The 20,990-nt window shown below is 62.8% G+C and overlaps 3 protein-coding genes across 3 annotated transcripts; all 3 read left to right on the top strand.

The window, feature by feature from the left end:
- Positions 1 to 289: 289 nt before the first annotated feature.
- On the top strand, positions 290 to 4,294 carry TMPRSS13 (transmembrane serine protease 13). The gene is made up of 13 exons (XM_088540262.1): positions 290 to 445; positions 1,362 to 1,533; positions 1,763 to 1,864; positions 2,238 to 2,360; positions 2,445 to 2,574; positions 2,709 to 2,801; positions 2,896 to 2,939; positions 3,055 to 3,214; positions 3,324 to 3,496; positions 3,581 to 3,679; positions 3,817 to 3,959; positions 4,043 to 4,195; positions 4,280 to 4,294. Exons 1-13 carry the CDS (start codon positions 290 to 292, stop codon positions 4,292 to 4,294), a joined length of 1,563 nt encoding a protein of 520 aa, XP_088396388.1.
- An 11,034-nt stretch (positions 4,295 to 15,328) lies between these two features.
- FXYD6 (FXYD domain containing ion transport regulator 6) lies at positions 15,329 to 16,433 on the top strand. The gene is made up of 6 exons (XM_088540205.1): positions 15,329 to 15,413; positions 15,682 to 15,720; positions 15,839 to 15,913; positions 16,033 to 16,069; positions 16,212 to 16,261; positions 16,389 to 16,433. The coding sequence occupies exons 1-6, from the start codon at positions 15,356 to 15,358 to the stop codon at positions 16,415 to 16,417; spliced, it is 288 nt and encodes a 95-aa protein (XP_088396331.1). The 5' UTR covers positions 15,329 to 15,355; the 3' UTR covers positions 16,418 to 16,433.
- Positions 16,434 to 17,916: 1,483 nt separating this feature from the next.
- On the top strand, positions 17,917 to 19,241 carry FXYD2 (FXYD domain containing ion transport regulator 2). The gene is made up of 5 exons (XM_088540206.1): positions 17,917 to 17,941; positions 18,305 to 18,343; positions 18,443 to 18,517; positions 19,019 to 19,055; positions 19,153 to 19,241. The coding sequence occupies exons 1-5, from the start codon at positions 17,932 to 17,934 to the stop codon at positions 19,175 to 19,177; spliced, it is 186 nt and encodes a 61-aa protein (XP_088396332.1). The 5' UTR covers positions 17,917 to 17,931; the 3' UTR covers positions 19,178 to 19,241.
- The last annotated feature ends 1,749 nt before the right edge of the window (positions 19,242 to 20,990 follow it).

Here is a 20,990-nt window from a genome sequence, read left to right as displayed (position 1 = left end):
CCTGAGCGCTGCCCTGCGCCTGCCTCCCCACAGCGCCTGGGAAGCACAGGGTCCCTGGAGCAGGAGCCACACAGGGCAGGGAGGCCGTGGCCCGGCCCAGAGTGGTGACTCAGGGGATAATGCCCAGGAAGTGACAGCACCACGCTGCGAGGGAGGGCACAGCTGCGCTCACGAGGCACGAGCCTGAGCAGGCTGCCAACGCGCTCATTAGGGCTCCGGAGTGCCGCTCGCAGCAGGAAGCGTCGGGGCACGGCGGACACCGGGGCCGGGGAGGCAGCAGCAGGGGGCAATGGGGTGGCTGCACGCAGCGCAGGCGGCAGCCCAGGGCGAGGGCCTCGCCGTGCCCGCGTCCGTCCCTGCTGTGGGACTGCAACAGCCTCGTGCACGGGCGGCCGCAGCGGAGAATCGAGCGGTCCTGCGGCCCAGCTTCCCCGGCATGCTGCTGGCAAGGAGGCGCGAGGCTGGAGCAAGCCCGCCTGTTCCAGCTCCTTAACACATAGCGTTTGCCTTAATTTGGTGTGATTCCTTTGCTGCGGGCTGTTTCTATCCGGGTAGGAGCGGGTCTTGCCGGAGGCCCTGTGAGTGCTCAGTGCTGTTATTCCCGGCACAGCCGCAGGCCCGAGGGCTGCGTGTAGATGCAGGACAAGGCCTTGGCCCATGCCTTCTCCTTGTGCGACATTGGCCGCAGGCACCTCTGCCTGCTCTGGAGGTGCTCAAGGTTTCACACATGCAACTATGGTCAAGAAAACAGCACTTACTGAGGCCGTTGTGCACAGGCTACTCAGAGGGAAGCAGGGAGTTCCCACTGGCATAGTGGGCTGCAGCTGCTGAAGTGCTCTCAGGGGAAGATCTCAAGAAAAGGAAATAAATATTCCTTTGCAAATGCACGGATTGGGGTGACACAATTGCAGAGCAGCATTCCAGGGTGCAGGATGTTTCAGGGCTTGGAAAACACCGATTATTAAGTATTACTAAATAACAGCTGGAAATTGCACTGTATTTTTCCAAATGGCTAATTAAAGATAGATGCATAAATTGGGGCACTAGCGCCTAGGAAGTGGGTCATGGCATGACCAATCCGATACCAAAGACAGGACTGCTTGCTCTAGTCCAAGTGGTCAGTTTGGAAAATCTGAAAGCAGCCTTGAGAAGAGGGAAAAGTCCTTGGCCAAGATGCTCGGCGCTTCCACCTCTGCCAGGAGGGCTCGGCCTTGGCTTTGCGGGCAGGGCTCCCCAGCACCAGCCGGCAGCGGCAGCCGATGCTGGGCATGACGGGGCTTCTGCTCGCAGTGCCCGTGCCGCGCTGCCCACGTGCACGCAGCCCCGCGGGCGGCTGCTAGCGCCAGCTCCTCTGCTCGCAGCTCTCCACGCCGCCCAGCAGCCTCCCGCCCGCCCTCCATGCCTTGCCCACAAGCAGCCTCTTCGCCACCCGTCCCGCGCAGCCTCCGGAAAGCGTCCTGGGGATCAGCTTCAAGCCCTACAGCCCAGAGCCCGGCCCGGCCCCGGCCTCCTGCACCACCTGTGAGAGCACACGTAAGGCGACAGCTCCGAGCGCACCCCGGCCGCGGCGGCCCCTCTGTGCCGCGCTGGGCAGCGCATTGCTGCTGCAACGGCTGCTGATTTCCCTGGGGGGCCCTGGTGGGGCTGGGGATGCTACTGGGTACTTCGTGGAGCTGGAGGGTGCTGGGGGGAGAGGGGAGGTTTGCAACTGCGGGGTGCTGTGCTGGGGGCTGCGCTGACCCTGCCTCTGCCTTGCCGCCAGAGTCCTCCATGTTCAGAGCTCCCTGCATGAGCCAGAGGCGGCTCGCGCTCATCTTCTGCGTGTCTGTGCTGATCGTGCTGCTCGCCGCCCTCATCCTGCTCTGTGAGTCCCCCTCGCGCCCCAGCAATACACGGGGGAGCCGCTCCGGAGGCAGGGTGAGCTGGGCCCCGGAGCAGCTGGACGTGTGCCGCGTCTCCCGTTTCCTGAGTTTTCCTGACATCTGCTGGACATCTGGGGACAGGCTTTCCGGAGGAAGGGAGATGGGCAGCGTGGATCCGTGCAGCTCCGGGTGGGGGTGCTGGGGCTGCCCTGCGCGTTCCCCTTTCCAAGGATGGCTTTGCATGTGCAGTGCTGGCCAGCAGCACCCGTGCCCCACTCACGAGCTGGCTCTAGCACATGCAGCCTGGACAGGCCGGGGCAGCTGCCTCGTGCCAGCACGGGGTACAGCCTCACCACAGTGCTCGCTTGTTTGCAGTCCTCTTCTGGCGCTCGCAGACTGGCATCGTGTACAAGGAGCCTGCCGAGAGCTGCAAGGACAGCCCCGTGCGCTGCGACGGCGTCGCCGACTGCTCGCAGCGCAGTGACGAGCTGGGCTGTGGTAAGGGATGCAGGGCAGCGCTGGGGCCAGGGGGACCCGTTCCCGGGATCCGCACACCCACGCGCCTGCTGCTGCCTCCCGCAGTGCGCTTCAGCTCCGACCAGTCCCTGCTCCACATCTACTCCAGCACCGAGAGCCAGTGGCTGCCTGTGTGCAGCAGTGCTTGGGACGACTCCTTCTCCAGGAAGACATGCCAGCAGCTGGGATTTCAGAAGTAATGCCCTGGGGCCTGGACAGGGCATGGCCAGCTATGCTCCATCCCCAGCCGTAGGGCTTTTCCAAGGGAAAGAGCACTTTTCCTAGGGCTGAGGAGGGATCCTCAGGCTCCTCTTCTCTCTCTCCTCACAGTGCATCCCAGACGGACTACATCCCCCTGCATGTCTCCGGCAAGAGCCTCAGTGTGACCGAGGAGCGGGAAACCATCCAGGAGAGCCTCAACAGGTACTGGGGCAGCACTGCCTCCCCAGTGCCGGTCCCGGTCCCCGTGCCACAGTGCTCGGCCTCGTGCTGACTCTGTCTCCCTCTTCCCCTGCAGCTCCCAGTGTCTCACGGGGAAATACGTCTCCCTGCGATGCACAAGTAAGGGGACAGAGGACGATCTCCTCTGGCAGTACCAGGACCGGGTGCTGCTGGGCTCTGTGGGAGGCAGGCACAGCTCTCCACACTCCCCAGCCTGAGCCCCTCTTTCCCCCAGGCTGCGGGCAGCGGATCTCTGGCCGGATCATCGGCGGGAAGGAAACCTCGGCCAGTAAATGGCCCTGGCAAGTCAGCGTGCAGTACGGGCCCATCCACATCTGCGGCGGCACCATCATTGACGCACAGTGGGTGCTCACAGCGGCCCACTGCTTCTTCATGTGAGCCCAGGGGATGCTCCTGCACAGGGTGCAGGCTGCGGCCAACAGCCCTCCCTGCCCGGCCTCCCCACACCCTGTCTCAGCCTGCTGCCCTCTCCTCTGCTCCTAGGAACAGCATGAAGATCCTCGATGACTGGCGGGTATACGGCGGGGTCTCCGACCTCAAGCAGCGCTCCGAGGGCATCCCTGTCTCTCAGGTCATCATCAACTCCAACTACAGTGACGACCATGATGACTACGACATCGCTCTCATGAAGCTCTCCAGGCCACTGGTGCTCTCCGGTGCGGGTCTGGCTTCAGGGCGCATGGACAGGTGCGGTGCCTGCAGCCCATGCTCACGCACTCTCCTCACCCGCTCTGCCCCAGCCCAGGTCCGCCCAGCCTGCCTGCCCATGCACGGCCAGCGCTTCCAGACCGGCAGGTCCTGCTTCATCACCGGCTTCGGGAAGACCAGGGAAAATGAAGGTGAGAGTGAAGAGTGCAGGGCATGAGAGGAGCCTGTGGCTGTGCCCTCCAGGATGCACGTTAGATGCACACTCGAGCTCCCTTACGCGGGTGGCAGCTCCCCGTGCACACTCACGCACTGCTGCCCCGCGTGCCAGATAACACCTCCCCAAAGCTGCGCGAGGCCGAGGTGAAGCTCATCGACTACAAGCTGTGCAACAGCGACAAGGTGTACGAGGGCTACCTGACGCCACGCATGATGTGCGCCGGCTACCTGCAGGGTGGCAAGGACGCGTGCCAGGTGAGCGGGGGGACCCGGCCTCGGTGGGGGGCAGGAGTGGCTCCACGGGTTACCTGGCCTCACCGCGCTGCCCCTGCACCCAGGGTGACAGTGGGGGGCCCCTGGTGTGCGAGGACGGCGGGCGCTGGTACGTGGCTGGCGTGACGAGCTGGGGCACGGGCTGTGGCCAGAAGAACAAGCCAGGGGTGTACACGCGTGTCACGAAGCTGCTCAGCTGGATATACAGCAAGATGGAGGTGAGGGCGCCCAGGGACGGGCCCGCGCACGCTGCCAGGCTCCGGGACATCTCCCCCTCGCCCTCTCCTCTCTCCCCTGCGCAGAGCGAGAACGACTGAGGCCGGGTGCCCCGCAGGGCAGAGCCCTGCCGGCAGCCTCCTTCCGCTCCGGACTGCGGGCACCACCGGGAGCTGCCGCCCTCCCGGCTCCAGAGACACGGTGCCCGCATGGCACAGCCCTCGCCTGGTGCAAGGAGCTGGCAGCTGTGCACAGCCCCCGGCCGCAGTGCCTCTCGTCTGGGCACTGCGATTCTCCTTTGTAAATAGACGTGTCCTGGTGGCGTGTCCTGTGGTTGCTTCCTGGTGGCACCGGGGCACCGCTGGAGGGCGAGGGGCCAGCGGCAGTGTGGTGAGAGCCGCCTGCTGCGGGGACCTGGCTCCTTTGCATGTGAAAGCACCAGCTGCAGGTGGGGAGGCAGCAGCAGAGCCCGGGGCTGCTCTTCCTCACCCTGCGTCCCGCTCTGCCCTGGCGCATTCAGGTTGGAAGGGTTAGGAAGTGCCTCTATGTGACAAAATGCCTATTTATGTTTTCCTACGGGGTGGAAACAGCCCTGGCAAGATGTGCGGGCTGTCATGGGGCCTGTCCTGGTTTGGTGGCTGTTGCAGCAGCAGCGCTGGGCAGGACTGCACACTTGGGGCGGCGCTGGGACAGGAAGCAGGGCAGATCCCTCAGCGCCTGGTTGCAGACGTTTGGGAACCAGGGTCCTCCCGGAGGTCACGCATACATGTGGGACAGATGGATGCTGGTCCCCTCGGGTGGCCAGTGTATTGTGGGAGGGGGCCCTGTGAGCCTTGCTCTGGGCTCTGCTCTAAATAAACGTTTCCGTAGCTCCATGTGGCAGCGCAGTCTGTGTGCTCACCAGGCTGGCAGGTAGAGCAGGGCTCGGCAGGGCTGTGACCCCTGCAGCCATGCGTTCGCTGCTGGGCCCTGCGCTGCAGGAGGGAGCGGAGCTGCCAGCAGCTCCCTTGCTCTCTCGGAGATCCTCGGAAGCCTTCCCGAGTCACCAGCAGATCTGCCGGGGCAGCCTTTCCTGCCAGAGCCTCCGCTTCCTTGGGAGGGCCACGACACCAGGGCGGCAGCCGCAGCAATCCGCACCTCCTGCACGGCACCTAAGAGGATGGGGCTGCCTGGTTTCCAGCCTGCAGCAGGTACAGTGGTGCTGGGGGCAGCCGAGCCCTGGGGCAGACCCCATGAGCACCTTGCAGATGTGCCCTGGGACCATGGAGCTGCACTGGTCACCTGTGCCTCAAAGCAGAGCATCTCCTGTGGTGTGTGAGCTGCTGCAGGCCTGTCCCCCGTGTCCTGCCTGCAGCACCCTGCAGCTTCTGAAAAGCCACCGTGGGCTGGGGAAAGGTTATTGGCGAGCAGCACACTGAAGAACGGGTTTGAACTTTGGGATAACAGATGCAGTTGGGCTCGACGTGTGCAGAAAGCACCTACCTCCCCTTAGAGCAGACCCAGCAATCAGGGCCGTGCTTGGCAGTGGCTCTCGGGTTGCACTGAAACAATGTGTTGTTGCTTTTTGGGAAACTCTGAGTCAGCCTGACCTCAAGCAGCTTTTAAAAGAAGCAACCCAGAAGCCTCCCAGAGTGCGGTGAGCCTCCTTTGAAGGCGCTCTGCACAGAGACCAAGAAAAGGGTTTCATTTCACTTTATAACGTGTTTGGTGACACGGGAGTTTGGGGCAATAACCTGTTCCTTGCAGCTAGCTGGCTGGGGCTGCGGAGGGAGAGGAACGTGGCCTTTGGGGCTGCTCTGCACAGAAATGCAGTGGGGGCAGAGGGTGCATGTGAGAGCTGCAGGCGGGTGGTGCATAGGATACACACGCTCCCCAGGCCTGGGAGCAAGCCCCAGGTGCGGTGGGGATGCAGCTGGGCAGCTCCTACCCCCGTCGGATCGAGGGGCTGCATCTGGGCACAGCTGGGAGTCCAGCGTCCTGCCGGGCTGCAGAAGTGCTGAGTTAAAGTGGAAGCTTTGCTGGGGCCTGACACAGCTGGGGCAGTTAGAATGACATTAGAAAGCATTTCTAAAAATGGAAGTGTGAAAAAGGGCCAGGATTAGACCTGCAGTGACAGTTCTGTGGTGCCAGGGCATAAGGCGGAGCTGCCAGCTGGAGAGAGGCTTGAGGTGCTGCTGCGACCTGGCACTGCTGCCCTGCTCGCACCTTTGTGTGGGGCTCCAGCACAATATAGCAGGGATTAAAGTTGGGTCCCTGCAGGCCTTTTTGCACTGGCCTGGATCCTTGGTGTCTTCAAGGTGGCTGCAGTGACAGCACCAGATCATCCTGGTGCAGCGGCTCTCCGGGACCTCCGCATCACTGCGTGCACGGCAGAGCAGTCACCCAAAGTCTTTCTTGGCTCTCCAGGCTGGCATGCTGGGGAAACAAGTCTTTTAAAACAGAATAAAACCAAAAAGTGAACCTAAGGAGAGATGATCTTGCCAGGGCTATGTTCCTGGTATCAGAGCCATTTCAGCACCCAGAGGAATTACCGTGCTGCTGTGGCTTTCGCCTCCTCACAGGCCATTGCTCTCTCAAATAGCCTCTCCAAATGACTTCAGACCCCGCTAGGAGTTTATCTTAACTCTTTTAAAGCTGCTGCGCAGCCGTCTCTCCTGCCAGGCTCAGGGAAATCCTGCACTTCTCCGCCCAGGCTGGAGCAGGAGTCCTTGGGCAGTGGCTCCGTGTTTGTGCTCCGCTCTCCCAAGGGAAGCGCCACGGAGGCGAAGTGTTGGCTTAGACACAGCTTTGCACCCCATCCCCGAGCATCCTCCACCAAGGTGCTGCTCTCTGCTCTGCTGCTGCACGGGAGCCCGGCTCTGTCCCGCTGCCCAGCTGCTTCCTTCTGCCCCGTGCAGTGAGGTCGGTGTTCCAGGGAACAGCGGTTACAGTAACCCTGTCTGTCAGACAGATGAATTACTGCCAATTAGCCATGCTTTCCCCAAACTGCCCTTTATGGTTCCTTGTTCTGCTGCATCGAAACCTCTTTGTTTATATAGCTCTGCAGGTGATGTTTCTAGACAATGTTTCTCTATAAAAATATTTTGCTATAATTTCAGAGTTGCTCCTTTCCGTGGTCAATACAATCCTGGCTTGGCACAGTGTCATTGAACTTCACAGGGAAGGAACAGTGCCTGATGTGAGAAGGTCTAAAGGAGGTGGGGAGGGAGGGGAAATATTGGGTTAAGAGCAGCCACAGGGCTGGGCCCGCCCTTCCCACTTGTCCCAGCACAGTTTTCCAGGCCCTGGGCAGTTTGCTGGAGCTGTGCTTGTGGGCCGGCTCCAAGCCTCGGCAAACGGGACTTGTGTTTTCCTACTGCAGCAAATTGCTTTATTAGGACGCCCAGGACCAGGCCTGCCTGCTCCCAGCTCTGTGGTTAAAATTAGCAGAGGCTCTGCTGGGAAAACCAGTGGTGCCAATGGCTGGCGAGGGGTATCCAGAGAAGTGCTGTGGGTGAATGCGGATGAGGCAGCATGAGGGTGGCTGGTTGGGGCTGCTGGGCGACTGAAAACATCTGCAAAGTGCGGAAAATCTGCAAGGAAGCTCAGCAGTGCAGAGGCTCTGCTGCATGCCGCTAAACAGGGACGAGTTGGAGGCAGAAGCTGAGCCCTGGCGTCCTGGCCCGCCTCCAGCAGTCCTGCTCTCGCTGTCTCGTGCTCCCGTGGCCCATCCCATGGCTGCTGGCCTGGCTCCTGCCCCGCTCCAGCTGCACATGAAAAGCCATCCTGCCATCGCAGCTCTCCCTGCTGCGATGAAAACGTGGACTCTGCTGCTGTGGGGCAGCCGTCCACGCGCATGGCCCGGTGGCTACCTCTGTAGAGGCAGTTTTCTGTGCTCCCTCCAGCCCACCACACTGGGGGAGTTGCCCGGGCACTGCTACAGCTGATGTTTTATGGAGACGTTTTACTGCATGCAGCAGATAATCAGAGGCGAGCACGGGGTAGGGTCAGAGGAGACCCAACCCTGATTACAAGTGCTCGGTGCCTGCCTCTCTCACTGCACAGTAACCGACAGCTTTATCGGGTTATCTCTTAGCATTAAAGAGATTTGACGTTGTCCAGCTCCTCTGTGCTGCTCTGTATCTCTTGACTCGTCTGAGTAATTGCCTTGAAATGCCAGGGCTGGTTTATTTTCTTTTTGTGTTTTACTGGAAATGGTGAAATGAGTGTATGGTGCCATTATGCTACAATTTGCCATTATTGTCTGTGAAGCTGATTTCCATCCAAGATGCATTTGAGCGATTAGGGAAAGAAGCATCTCAGTGGTGGTGGCGTTGCCGAGGTGTTTCCATGAATAAATGGCTCTCCAGGGCAGCTGCGGGAGTCAAGCGGTCACGAGCATGGAGCTGGCCTGGCTGCAAAGGCAGTGGTGCCCAGCAGCCCTGTTTTGTACGCTGCTGCCCGTCCCCTGATACCACAGCCCAGCCACAGCTCAGATGTCACCAAGCCCTCCCAGCCCTGTCATTTCCCTGGGGTTACGTGACCGGGCAGGGGGCAGACCCTGACTCTCACACTCACAGCACTGCAAAGCGGGCCCTCAGAGAGAATTGTAAGAAACTTTGATTACAGCCTTCCACGTTCCTCATCTCTTTCCGGGAGATTTGACAATGCAGAGATTTCTCTTCCCTTTGCCTCAGTGCTTTGCACAGACCTCCAGAGTTCGAGTGAGCAGGGCTCTGGCAACACTGGGATCACTGCCATCCCACTGCAGGGACGCGGGGCCAGACAGACCCTGTCAGAGCCTGGGGCCAGAGCCCACAGATGGCCTTGTCCTCATCAGGACACAGCCTGGGCAGTGCCGTGCCCCTGGGGAGCAGCCTGCGGCCACAGGCGGTTACCCAGGGCTGCACTAAACGCGTCTCTCCTCCAAGCCCGCCCAGCTGCGCACGGGAGGAAAGCGGACGGCCGGCACAGGTCCCGGCGGCAGGACGCCATCTCGCAGCAGCGGTTCCGTCCAGCAGGGCTCTGCGTGGCCCGAAGTGCGCGCTCACGCCCGCGTCGCGCGGCGCAGCCCGACGGAGCGGCCCGGGAGGGCTCGGCAAGGCCCGACACGAGCCAGGGCGGGCGCTGGCACCGGGACCGACCCCAGCGCGGCGCGGGCTGCCCCCCCGGGCGGCCCCCGCAGCGCCCCGACGGCACCGCCCCGTCCCGCTCCGCCCCCCGCGCTCCGCCCCGAGGACCGGACCGCCCCGCGCCGCCCCCCGCCGCCTCCCGCGCCCCTTTGTGCGGCAGCCCCGCTCCTCGCGCGCGCCGCTGCCGCCCGCCCCCCGGTCCGCCCCGGCCCGCTCCTGCTCCCGCTCCCGCTCCGGTCCCGCTCCGGTCCCGCTCGGCTCCGCTCCGCGCGCTCAGGTGGGTCCGCGCCGCCGGGCGGGAGGCGCGGGGGGCGGCAGCGGCCCGGGACAGCCGGTGCTGCTGGGGGACCGGTGGCTCCGCGGGGCCCGGCCACAGTAGCCCCCGGGGCAGGCACCCCGGAGCCCTGCCTGGGTACCGGGATGTCCAGCTCCGGGGTGCCGGGCTGCGGGATGCCCCAGGAGCCCATTGCCAGGGCGTCCAGCTGCAGGATGTTCCAGGCGCCCATCCCAAGGGTGCCTGGCTGCAGGATGCTCGGCACGCCCAGTCCCGGTGCATCCCTGGTCCCAGGGGTGCACGATGGGTGTGGTGAGGCCTGACGATGCCGGTGCCCAGGGACACAGCTTGGTCCCTGGCCCTGCGGAGCCGCTACCCGGGGGCATCGCCCCGCTCCCGGGGTGCCTGCATCCCCGCCAGCGACGGCTGCCATGGCAACGCTGAGTACCATGGTTTCCCCTCTGCCTGCTGTTGCCTGGAAATGAGCCCCCATGCTGGGGGAAAGGATGCTCCTGCTGCCCGGCAGCTCCCCACCAGAGCCCACCGCGGGGCCCGGGGCTCGCACCTGCAGCGGGGTTAGAGCTCAGCGCCGGGGAAATCCCCACGCTGGAGCTTGTTCACAGAAACAGGAGGTAATCGCTAAAACGTTTGGCAACGTTGTAACTTCTGTTGTTCAATATTTTGGTCACACTGTAGCAGTATTTAACGACCAGGCACTTTCTCCTGGGTAGGCATACGGGAGTGGAAGGAAGAGCATGTCTCTCTGGGTGTGTAATTAATGCTCTGGCAGACATGGGTATCCCAATCCATGTGGAGGAAACTCTAAAATCTTGCAGGAATGTTTTCTGTGGGAGGGAAAGTGACAGGTGGTTTGTGTGGATATGAATAAGCTTTTCGGTGCGAGAGCCGCCTCTCAAGGAGCACTGCATATGCACTGAACCTTGCGAAGTGTCCTGTATCATTTCAGCCATCCTGCAGTGCTCCAAGGGGCTGTTGAGCCAGGTCTGCATAGGGGATTTGTAGCCCCTCTGTGCAGTTTTACCCCCTGGTTGCAGGGGCGGTTAACCATGAGAGAGCCGGCAGGAGCATGCTGAGACTGGAGGCAGCTCGAAGATGAGGGACAAAGCGTGTGCAAGAGTGTCCTGCAATGCAAAGCACAGCCAAGGTGCTGCGGAGCCAGGCACCTGTTGCGGATTGCCGCTGTCCTGCAGGAAAACAGCCCCAGGACCTGCAAGCTGTGGGGCGGCAGCATCTTCCTCCTGTGGGACCTACCTTGTGCACTTGTATTTAACCTAGCTTGTTCCTGGGCGCTTATCTGCTCAGGCAAAGCATCGGACACTGGCATGATTTCACCAGGAGTTTTGACTCCCACGCTGAGGATACCCCCGGGAAAGCAAGCTGGATGCGTCCGACTGCCGGAGCGGGGAGCAGTGGCAGCACATGCAGTGCCCCATGGGCACAATTGCAGCGAGCCAGCAGCAGGCACGGCCATGGGGCTGGTGCTCCCGTTTGCTTTGTGCTCGGCTGTGCGTAGAGACGGCGTTCAGAGCAGCGTGGAGCGGATCACCCGGGAGAAGATGTCTGTTCCTTGGTGCTCTGCTGAGTATGGGAGTGTTGTAGTAGTGCAGGAGGCATGGAGGCTTGAAATACCGTGGTTACTTCAGTATGTTTGGGAGATTAGGACTCTTCTCAGCCCCAGGACCCACCAGGTAACGTTTCCTCCGTTTTTGACCTATCTGATTCGGATTGTGCTGGTGCCAGGTGCTCTGCTGGCAGATCTGGTGTGTCCCTTGGCGAGCAGAGCCCAGGGCTGGGTGATGGGCTGGGTGTGACGGGCCTGTTTGGCAGGTGTATTTGCTGTGTTTCAGCTTTTGGGTCCTGACTGTCTGTAGAGCAAGAGCAGCAGAACTGGTGCGTCCTCCAAGGAGGCTGGCTTGGACCCAAGCCAAGGCAGGGAAGCATGCATCATCGTGGGGGGAGCCACTGCTGTGCCGCTTTGGCTAGTGCCCCTCGATGTGCCAGGGCACGATTGCGTGGGGTGGCAGAAGCCCTGCAGGAGACGGGTGCTGTGCTGTGCTGAGGCACAGGGCAGCGTGTTGGCTGCATGCAGGGCGTTCATACCGTTGCATGTTCCTGAGCATGACGAGCTGCTTGGGCTCACATGGCATCCGGCTACCAGTCTGCACTGGGAACCTGGGTCTGTCCTGGGTCTGGCTTTCCTGGGACTGCCCCCCGCCCTTCACAAAAATGCCCCAGGGATGAAATGGGCTTTTTCTTGGTGAAACCCTCTTGGCCTCCTGTCCAGTCAGCCTTTGAATCAGCACCGAACTGGGGAAGTGCCATCCATCTTAGAGAGAGGAGGGCTGGAAGTCTCTCCTGCTCCTTCTTCAAGAGGCACAACAACAGGCACATTAATAGCCAGATTGATGCTGACGTGAAATGGCAGTAGAGCACGTCTACGCGGAGCTGGGAATGTCCATTCACACATGCACGCTCTTAAATGCTCCAGGCGACCAAGCAGTGCTGTCACGGTCTTGGGGGCTTTGCACAGAAACTGGAGATTTTAACTAGGTCTGATCTTCAGGAGATGCCCTGAGGACCCTGACGGAAGGAGGAGGCTGCCCAGCGCCGTGCTGTGATGGCCGAGACTTGACAGGGCTGCTCTATGTGGCACGATGAAGAGGAAAAGGCTGCCTCGAGACTGCTAGGGAGTTACCTGCCTTGCTCCCACATGGCTTTCCATGCCGTGGAGAGCTGTTCAGCAAGCCGCAGAGACGGGGTCAGCCTGCCCGAATCCCCTTGCCTCACGCGCATGCATGCACCCGTGCATACACGCACGCTCCGCAACGGCACGCAGAGCTGCAAGGCGGAGTCCTCAAGGAAGAGGAGACAGAGGGAGCACCGCGCTGTGCTCGCGTGCAGCCCGCGTGCCGGCTGCGGGCTCGCAGCGCTGCAGCAGGGATGAGCTACCTGGCAGGGCCAGGCTGCGGCTGCAGGTCCCCGAGCGGGACGCTTGTTCCCCAGCAAGGCTGCTGGGCTGTGGGATTCCCCCGGCAGGCGTCGTTCCCAGCATTCCTGTGCCTCTGTTGCCATGGCGATAGTAAGGGACAATAATATTTTATTTTCCATCTAAAAACTGCCAAGCAGGTCAAGGTGAGCGGGGCGGGAGAGTCGCTGGCTGCTGCCCTGCATCCTGCATGTGTCTGCCTCCCATCGCGCCACGGCCCGCCTTGCCACTTCAACAGGAAAAAAACGTGTTTTGATTGGGGTCACACACGTGCTGTCAGGCTCTGCGGTGGGCTGCAACGTCGGCGGCCGTTACAGGGAGAAAATGGAGAAGTTTCCTGCTGGAGGGGGCAGGGGAGTCCATCCCTCGCTGAGCAGCTGCTGTTTTGCTGCTGCCTTTGTGCAAAGGCGCAGCTGGAGACGCTGCTGAATGGAGAGCAGTGAGCAACAGCTTCTGGCCTGCGAAGTTTCCTGCCCGGGAAAACGACAAACCTTTTGCAGTGTTTGCTCCTCTCACTCTGTCGACTTCACCAAAAAGCAGGTGGGCAGCTAAACACAGCCTGGAAAACCTGTAGCGCTTTGCAAAGCATATGCTTCCCAGGAGGAGCACTGGGCTCGCTTGCACGCCAGCCTGTTGCATTTGTTTTCCTAGCAGGGACACGGCCATTCCTCATGGTCACTTGTGCCAAGAGGCATTCAGAGCCATTCCCAGGGGCCTGGAGGGCCCGAGGGGCTGGAGATGCAGGCACCAGCCTCAGCTCTCCTTCAGCCTCCCCAGCACGGCTCTTCCTTACGGTGCTGAGAAAGGTGAGGAGCAGGAGCTCAGGCATGGATGGAAGTGCCCCCAAATAGAAAAGCTGTAGGCTGGGGGTGCACAGCGACTGATTAGAGCAGAGGTGCGGGGTGCTAGAGGTGAAGGGTGGTCTCTGGTCCCCCCAGGGCGGCTCCTGTGCCCCTCGAGCCACTTGCACCCCAACACCCTCCGCATGCAGGGGAGGTTATTCCCTGCTTGCTACCAAAGAAGTCAGACAATGAAAACCCCTGATGAATCATCTGGTCAGCAAATAAAGGCACCATTGTGGGACGTAGGAGATTTGACTGATAGCATTCATTCAGCAGAGGTCTGCGCTGTGCGGTGCCCACATGTGCGCACGCCACACTTCGTTCAGGTACAGGCATGGATTCTACACTGCCGACACAGGCAGCAAGTAAATAAAGAGCAGAAGAAAATGTGCAATTCCAAGTTATTGTATCACCAGCTGTCGGTTCTTTGTACATGTCTCTAAACCCTGGTAATTAGACAGAATTACGTGCCTTGAGGAGGGAGGGGGCTGGCCGGGCACAGGAGCCAGTGGCACGGTGCCACATCGCACTCCTCAATGCCAGCACCAGCTGCAGCAATGGGGAATTAAACCCTCCACTGTTCAGAACAAGCATGTTTGCCTCGAACTGACAAGAAGAGGAAGAGGAGGGGAGGACACGAATTATCATGAGATGTGACTTGTGCTGGTGAAGAGGAGGGTGCTGGGAGCGCGCTCCTTGCGCTCCCGTCCCAGCGCGATGCCCGCGGCCGCTGCTCGTCTGCACGGGTGCGGCGCAGCAGCGGTGGCCGTGCGGCGCCGCTGGGCCTGCTCCGAGGGCCCTGCGGAGCTGCCGGCAGCCCCCCTGGCTCGCTTCCCGTGCGCTGCGCTCGCTCCATGTATGGCCACGGCGATGCACGGCCGGGCCCGGGGTGGTGCTGGCCGGGCGCCCGCAGCACGGCACGTCCTGCTGGGGAGGAGCGGGAGGTGGTGGCTCCAGGCAGGCTGCGCCACTGGGCCACTCTCCCGCTTTGGCCCATTTGCTGGCCCTGGTCCCCTTCCCCGCGCCCAGGCTTGCCTCCAAGAAACAAAAGAGGAGTCAGGCTGTGGGCTCAAGGCACTTAGCGACTGCCTGCGGCAGCAAAGCGGCTCAGCAGGCAGAGCCCTCCTGTGCAAGCCCCGGAGGGTGGATGGGCAGCATGGAGCTGCCTGTGCCCTCCCAAACTGCCGGCTGGGACTCTCGCGGGAGGCACGGGCACTCCTACATGAAGCCCTCTGCTCCTGTGCAGAGGGGTCCTGCTGCAGGCACCAGCGTGCGGGCCCATGGCAGGGGATGAAAGGACACTTGTGCCAGCCTGACCGCGAGTTAATGGGTCACGCGCGCTGCCTGTGATCTCCCTGCGCAGGGCAGCGCTGGCCGGCACTGGCTGGACCTGCAGTGCAGCAGCGCAATCGGCATCCCAGCGGCGCCTCCATGGGGGCATCCCAATGGGGCACCCTGGCAGTGGGCCGTGACGTGGGGCTGAGCACTGGTACCGAACTCTGCTTAGGGAGCAAGTGCGGCTGTGGCCTTGCTGCCCCCGCGTCAACGGCGGCTGGTAGCAGCCCCGTGAGACTGAGCAGGGCTTGTGGCACCATCCGGCTGCGGCCAGGGCCAAGGCCAGAGGCGCTTGTACCGGAATGTAATTGCTATGCTAATTGGGAGGAATGAAGGCACGCCGTGGGCGAAGGGCACCGTGCTGACCTTCATGAGGAGATCCCAGCCCTCATGCAGGCCCCACAGTGCATGATGCCAGCATGAGATGGGGCCGAGGCCTTACCTCGTGTGTTGTGGCCCTGTCTGGCATCTCCTTCACCCCCGACATGGCTCTGCCACTCCTGCCAGGCTCCGTGAGCCTTCCGCCTGCGGTGCCAGGGCTGTGCAGCCGCTGCCGGGCACTGACCTCTGCTTCTCCCCTCTCCACAGGGGCCATGGAAGCAGCGCTGATCTTCCTGTGCTCACTGTTGCTGCCGGCAGCTCTGGCGGACGGTACGTGGCTTCCACACCAGGAAGGAGGAGGAGGAGGAGGAAGCGTCCCTGCCTGCTCGGAGGGAACTGGAGCGGGGCTGCAGGCAGGGGCCAGCCCTGCAGCGCTGGTGGGCAGCGGCACCCCAGGGTGATGGGAGGCCGAGCTGTGTCCTGGGTGCCACCAGCGGCAGGGAAGTGCCCCTGTGGGCTCTGCTGGGACACTGAGAGGGTGCAGGCTCCCCCAGCATGGTGCTGCCGTGCTCATGCCAGCCTGTCTCTTCATTTCCAGTGAGCACCGAGGAGAAGGAGAAAGATCCCTTTAACTATGGTGAGTACCGTGGCGTGTGCGCGTGGGACGCGCGAGCCGGGGCGCGCGCCCGTGGGTGCAGCAAGAGGTTCTCCTCCTTCCCACGGCCGCTCACACGAGCCTTCCCCTTCTCCCACAGACTACCAGAGCCTGCGGATCGGGGGGCTGGTGTTCGCCGTGGTCCTCTTCACTGTGGGCATTCTCCTTATACTCAGTGAGTGGGGGCTGCTGTGGCACGGGGGATGAGGCTGGGCCAGGAGGGCTGCTCCTGTGGGGAGCCATGGCCTGGAGGGCTACGGATCCTTCCCTCACGGCTTCCCCCTCCTCTTGCAGGCCGGAGGTGCAGGTGCAGTTTCAACCAGAAGCCCAGGTGAGTGCGGGGAGCATCTCCCCAGGAGCGCTCGCTGCCTGCCGCATCCCTGCCGCGCAGAGCGAGCGTCCCTCTCGGAGCTGGCACCCGCGGGGCGGCAGAGCTCCCGGGCAGGAGCTCTCACCTGCTCCTCCTTCTGCAGGGCACCAGGGGATGAAGAGGCTCAGGGCGAGAACTTGATCACCGCCAATGGTAAGAGCCGCTCACCTGCAGCATGCCAGCGCTGCCTGCCTGGGCCTGGCAGGGCTTCCCGCCGCCCAGCGAGCACGGAGCTGGGCCCCGGCTGAGCCCTGCCAACCCTCTGCCCTTGCCCTTGCAGCCACGGCAGCACCGAAAGCGGAGAACTGAGCGCCGGGCCCGTGGTGAGTGGCGGGGCCGCCGCTGCCGGGGCCGGGCGGGCAGCGGGCCGGGCTGCGAGCCGGGCAGAGCGAGCGGCTGTCTGCACGTGGCCTTGCTTTGCCCGTCCTCCCTCCCGCCGCTACTGCCCCCACGGCCGCGCGCGCAGCCTGACCCGCAGCCCTGCTCCCCCGCAGCCCCGCAGCGCCGTGGATGGGCGCTGGGACTGCCGATGCCAGCGGCCTCCTGCGAGCAGCCGAAGCTGCAGCCGCAGGCGCTCCGAGGTGATGCGACGATGCTGTGTCCGTGTTCCCCTCTGTACTCCAACTTCTCTCTCTGCCGCCCCAGCCAAGTGCTGCTCACTGTCCTCTCTGCCTCCAGTACTGTGTGACGTTGGTGTCAGACGACCGTTACCTCTAGGGCTAGTTGTTGCTGCTGTTGTTATCGTGAATTACAAGTTGCACATGTAATCGTGTAACATGTAATCGTGACTCTCCCCTCACCTGTCTCGTGCTGTGAGTGTGACGGGCCGTGATGTTGGCGCAGCGCCGGGTGTGTGCACGGGGCTGCACAAACGGCAGCGGCCCCGGCTCGGCGTGAGCTGGCGCGGGGGCTGTGCCCGCTGCTGCGGCCAGGCTCGGGCACGCTGCAGTACAGCGCAGCGGCCGGCCCGGCCCCGAGCCCCGCTGCCCGCCGCAGTGTCAGCAATAACCCTCCTGCGCCTGCCTGGCACTGACCAGTGAGCAGGGGCTTTGGCCGTGTTGCAGCCTGGCGGCCTGCCCGCAGCCTCCCCTCCCGGGCTGTGTTAGCCCCGTGTGCCTGTCCCGCCGTCCGTGTGGGGTGACTGTGGTGTCCCTACTGTGCCCCCAGTGTTAACACAAAGCAAAGAAGTACTTGTGGTGTCCAGAAATGGCAAATCTTGACTGTCGTAAAATAAACCCAGCTGTTGTCTTTCCTTTTAACCCGGCGAGTGTGCTACTGTGGCCAAGGACTAGCAGGTGCTGTGCTCGAGGGAGAACAGGAATAAAATATGGTTTCTAGCGGTGTGTGGCTGTGCAGTTTGCAGGGGTTTCCATGGGGCAGGGGCCAGCGCCGGCATCAGCACAGTCTGCGCTTTGTGCGGCCGTGGTGCCAGCCGCCTCCATGCCACGCGCTCGCTTGCAGCAGCTCCAACAACATCCCACACGGCAGTCACAGAGACGCCTTGTTCCCCCGCGCGGCACCGGCCTCCCCGCGTGGCACTGACTTGAGGCTGCAGAAGGGTGCCCAGCGCCGCCGTGCCCAGGACGGCACCAGGCTCCCCGTGCAAAGAGCCAGGTTCCAGGCAGCCCCTGTCCTCTGCTGCCGTCATCCACAGCCTCCTCCCGCGGGGCCTCCCGCGCCAGGGCAGGCGACAGCCCCGTGCCTCCCCGTGTGACTGCGATAAACATTACACCGCGGCCGTTAATGTTTAATGAGGTTCACCTCCCAATTAATGTGCTCTCCCGGGCGCCCGCCGGCAGAGCGAGGGACGGCACGCCAGCACCATGGGTGACGGTAAGGATGCTGCGGGTCCCGAAGGTGCCCCTGGCCGGAGCTGCGGCACCCTGCTCAGCCAGGGAGCTGTGGCAGCGGTTCCTGCGTGCCCCTTTTTCCTATGGAAATAGCAAGCACAAGGAGCGGTGGGGCTGGGGCACCCCTGGCAATGCCCCGGTGCGAGGAGTGGGCTCAGCTTGTGTGGCGCACAGAGGGGCGAGCGCTCAGGTAAGGCGAGTGGGGCAGCACCGTGCGCTCCCGGGCCAGGACGACACGGACAGTGTGCAGGGAGGCTGCCCAGACGCAGCGTGGTGAGAGCTTGCGAGTCCTCTGCTCGCCAGGCTCTGCAGATCCCCATACTCATGGGGTTCCCCTCTCTTGCAGAGCAAGCGCCCGAGCAGGGCCTGAACAGGTTCACCTACGGTAAGTGCGTGCAGCTCGCGGGCCAGTTCCAGGGAGTGGGACTGGCGCGTCCTCCCCGCTCACCCTGCTGAAACCTGCGTGCCTCTCCCTCTGTCCCAGACTATGACACCATCCGCAATGGGGGGCTGATCTTTGCCGTGGTGGCCTTCGTCATCGGGCTCCTCATTATCCTCAGTAAGTGATCTGGGCCGGCTGGTGCAGGGCGCGAGCTGCCCATGGGGCTCCCACCAAGACCCGTTCCCCGCACAGTGTCTGTTGGGAAGGAGACCACGTAAATATTTAGCATTTCCCAGCCAGCACGAGGCCCCAGGGGGAAGGTCACTAATTAAAAATAGCAGAGAAAACGCTGACATTTCAAGAGGGAGAAAGCATCTCCCACAGAGTGCCTGATGCAGCGTAGGGCGTGCAAAGCCCCCAGCAAGCACCGTGCGCCTCACTCCGTGGGCCAGGCGCTGCCGCCTGCCGCAGGGCTAGCTCTGCGCACTGTCTGGCTAGGGGAGGAGGGCATGGACATGGCCTGCGTTGCGAGGAGTGCAGCGATAGGGGCCATCTGGGGGTGATGAGGGCGCTGCGGACTCTGCAGGGGGGCTCCCCTGGGGCAGTAGGCTCAGGACATGGCAGGGGGACGGTCACACGTGAGGCCCAAGTGGTTTGAGCTGCTCCTCTTGCCCACAGGCCAGCGGTTCCACTGCGGAGCCAAGAAGAGGAGGAGGTGGGTATGGGGTGGCTGTGGGCAGCCCCGCTCCCTGCTGCGAGGGGTTGGGGCAGGCTCGGACACCCTCTTCCCACTCCTCATGTTTGTTCCGCAGACAAGGAGACGAGGCCGAACTGTAGCTGCAGGTGGGTGCAGAAGGGAGTGCTGCACTGCAGGACGGGCTCCTCGGGGTGCCCCTGGCCCGCAGCAAAGCCGGGAGCCCCAGGAAGGGGCTGCACGGCCTGTTCTGGGAAGGGAGGAGGCGATGCCCGGGGCGGCGCAGCCAGGCCCGCGCCGCGGAACACGCTGCCCCTCCGTTGTGTAACGCTGGTGCCCGTCCGTTCCAGAGCTGCCGCACTGTGCGCAGGGAGAGCTTCACCCAAAGCTGCAAAGTCCTCGCTGGGGTGGCCCCCGCGCTGCTCCAGTGGCTCCCCGGCCCTGCTGCCCTGGCAGGCGGGCACGCCGCCAGCCCACGTGCTTTCCCCTCCGCTCGCTGCGCTTTCCTCTCCGCTCGCTGCGCGTGTGCTCCTGAGCTAATAAAGTGCCAGCTGAGCGCGGCTCGACTGTGTGCCCGAGGCGTCTGCATCTCCCGCGTGCCTGGCCTTGCACCAACCACTTCTCTGTCCTACAGACACCTCCAAAGGGAGCTTCCGGAGAGGTTCCCACAGCCTAATTCCGACTGCACCAATGGCACGAGACCATCTCTGCTCACCAAGGCTGCCGCGATGCTGGCCCAGAAGTGCCCCTTTCCACTAGCACGTGAGCCCACGCCCCTCTGTGCTGGCAGCCAAATGTCCCCTTTTAAAAATAATCCCGCTGGCAGCTGAGCAGCGAGCGAGGAGGACAGCCCTTTGCACGCAGGCTGCTCGGGCCGACACGGACATCTAGTGACGAGCTGCGGCAGTGCCAGCACTGCGGGCACTGCGACGCGGCCGAGCGTGCCCGTGCCATCGCGCTGCCTTGGCAGGTGCCCGCGAGCCTGCCCGTGCTTGACCAGCCTCCAGCGAGCGTGGACAGGAGGCGTCGCACAAGCGGCTGGAGCAGGGCGCTCAGTGCTGGCTTATGCTGCCTGCCCCTTGCTCCGCCACCCAACTCGAGGCCGTGCAGCGGGGCCGGGGCACCCTGCAGCCCTGCAGTTCCGCGGTGCAGCGTGGCACCGTGGCCCCGCTGGGGTGCAAGTGGGCTCTGCGAGCGAGCCGGGCCCTGCAGCTCCTGTCGGCACCAAGGCCTGGCCATTACTGCCCTCTTGTGCCAGGAGAGCCTGTGCAGCCTCCGTGATGCAGCCTCCGTGATGCAGCCCGGGGCAAAGGCCCCTCTCCGAACCCCACAGAGCCCTGTGCTTTCGGGGGCATGCGCCCTGCAGCCCCCACGTCCACAGCGCAGCCCACCTGGCTGCCCTGGCTGCGGTGCAGGTCACGCGCTGGTGCTGAAATAGGATTAGCCGTGGGAAGGTTATTAGGCAAGATCCACGCAATTTGTATAATCTGAGGTGCTTATTTAGCGCACTAAGGAGATTATTCCGAAATATAATTTGGACCAGACACTGACCCATTAATAGTGACTCATTAGGGCTTTTTTCCAGCTCGAGTAGGACCTGGAGTGCAGTGGCAGTGGTACAAGAGCCCACGGGTAGTGACACAGAGGAGCCCCGGGCTGCATGTTCCTTGCATTAGCATCCAGTGCCAGTCGTGCTCGCAGGCAGGGAGGAGCAGATGTTGCATGCAACCACCCTGTCCCAAGCATGTCCCGTGTGCCGTCCCCAGTGTCTGGTGCAGAGGGGGCTGGACGCAGCCGTGCCCGGGCCAGGGGCAGCCCTGCGGGCAGGGCCCCCGCAGCGCCGAGCAGATTAGCAGGAGGGAGCAGAAAGCCGCGTCTGGCCAGCGCGCAGGGGGTCCCTGTCTGGGCAGCAGATGGCATTAATAGCATTAGTGCACGCTGCTGCAGGCGCTCCTG

The sequence above is a fragment of the Tinamus guttatus genome, unplaced genomic scaffold, assembly GCF_059628265.1.
Source record: "Tinamus guttatus ecotype Peru unplaced genomic scaffold, ASM5962826v1 Tinamus_guttatus_pri_ptg000057l, whole genome shotgun sequence".
NCBI classification, from domain to species: Eukaryota; Metazoa; Chordata; class Aves; order Tinamiformes; family Tinamidae; genus Tinamus; species Tinamus guttatus.
Note: the sequence above shows the minus strand (reverse complement) of the source record. Positions and strands in the feature narration are given on the sequence as shown.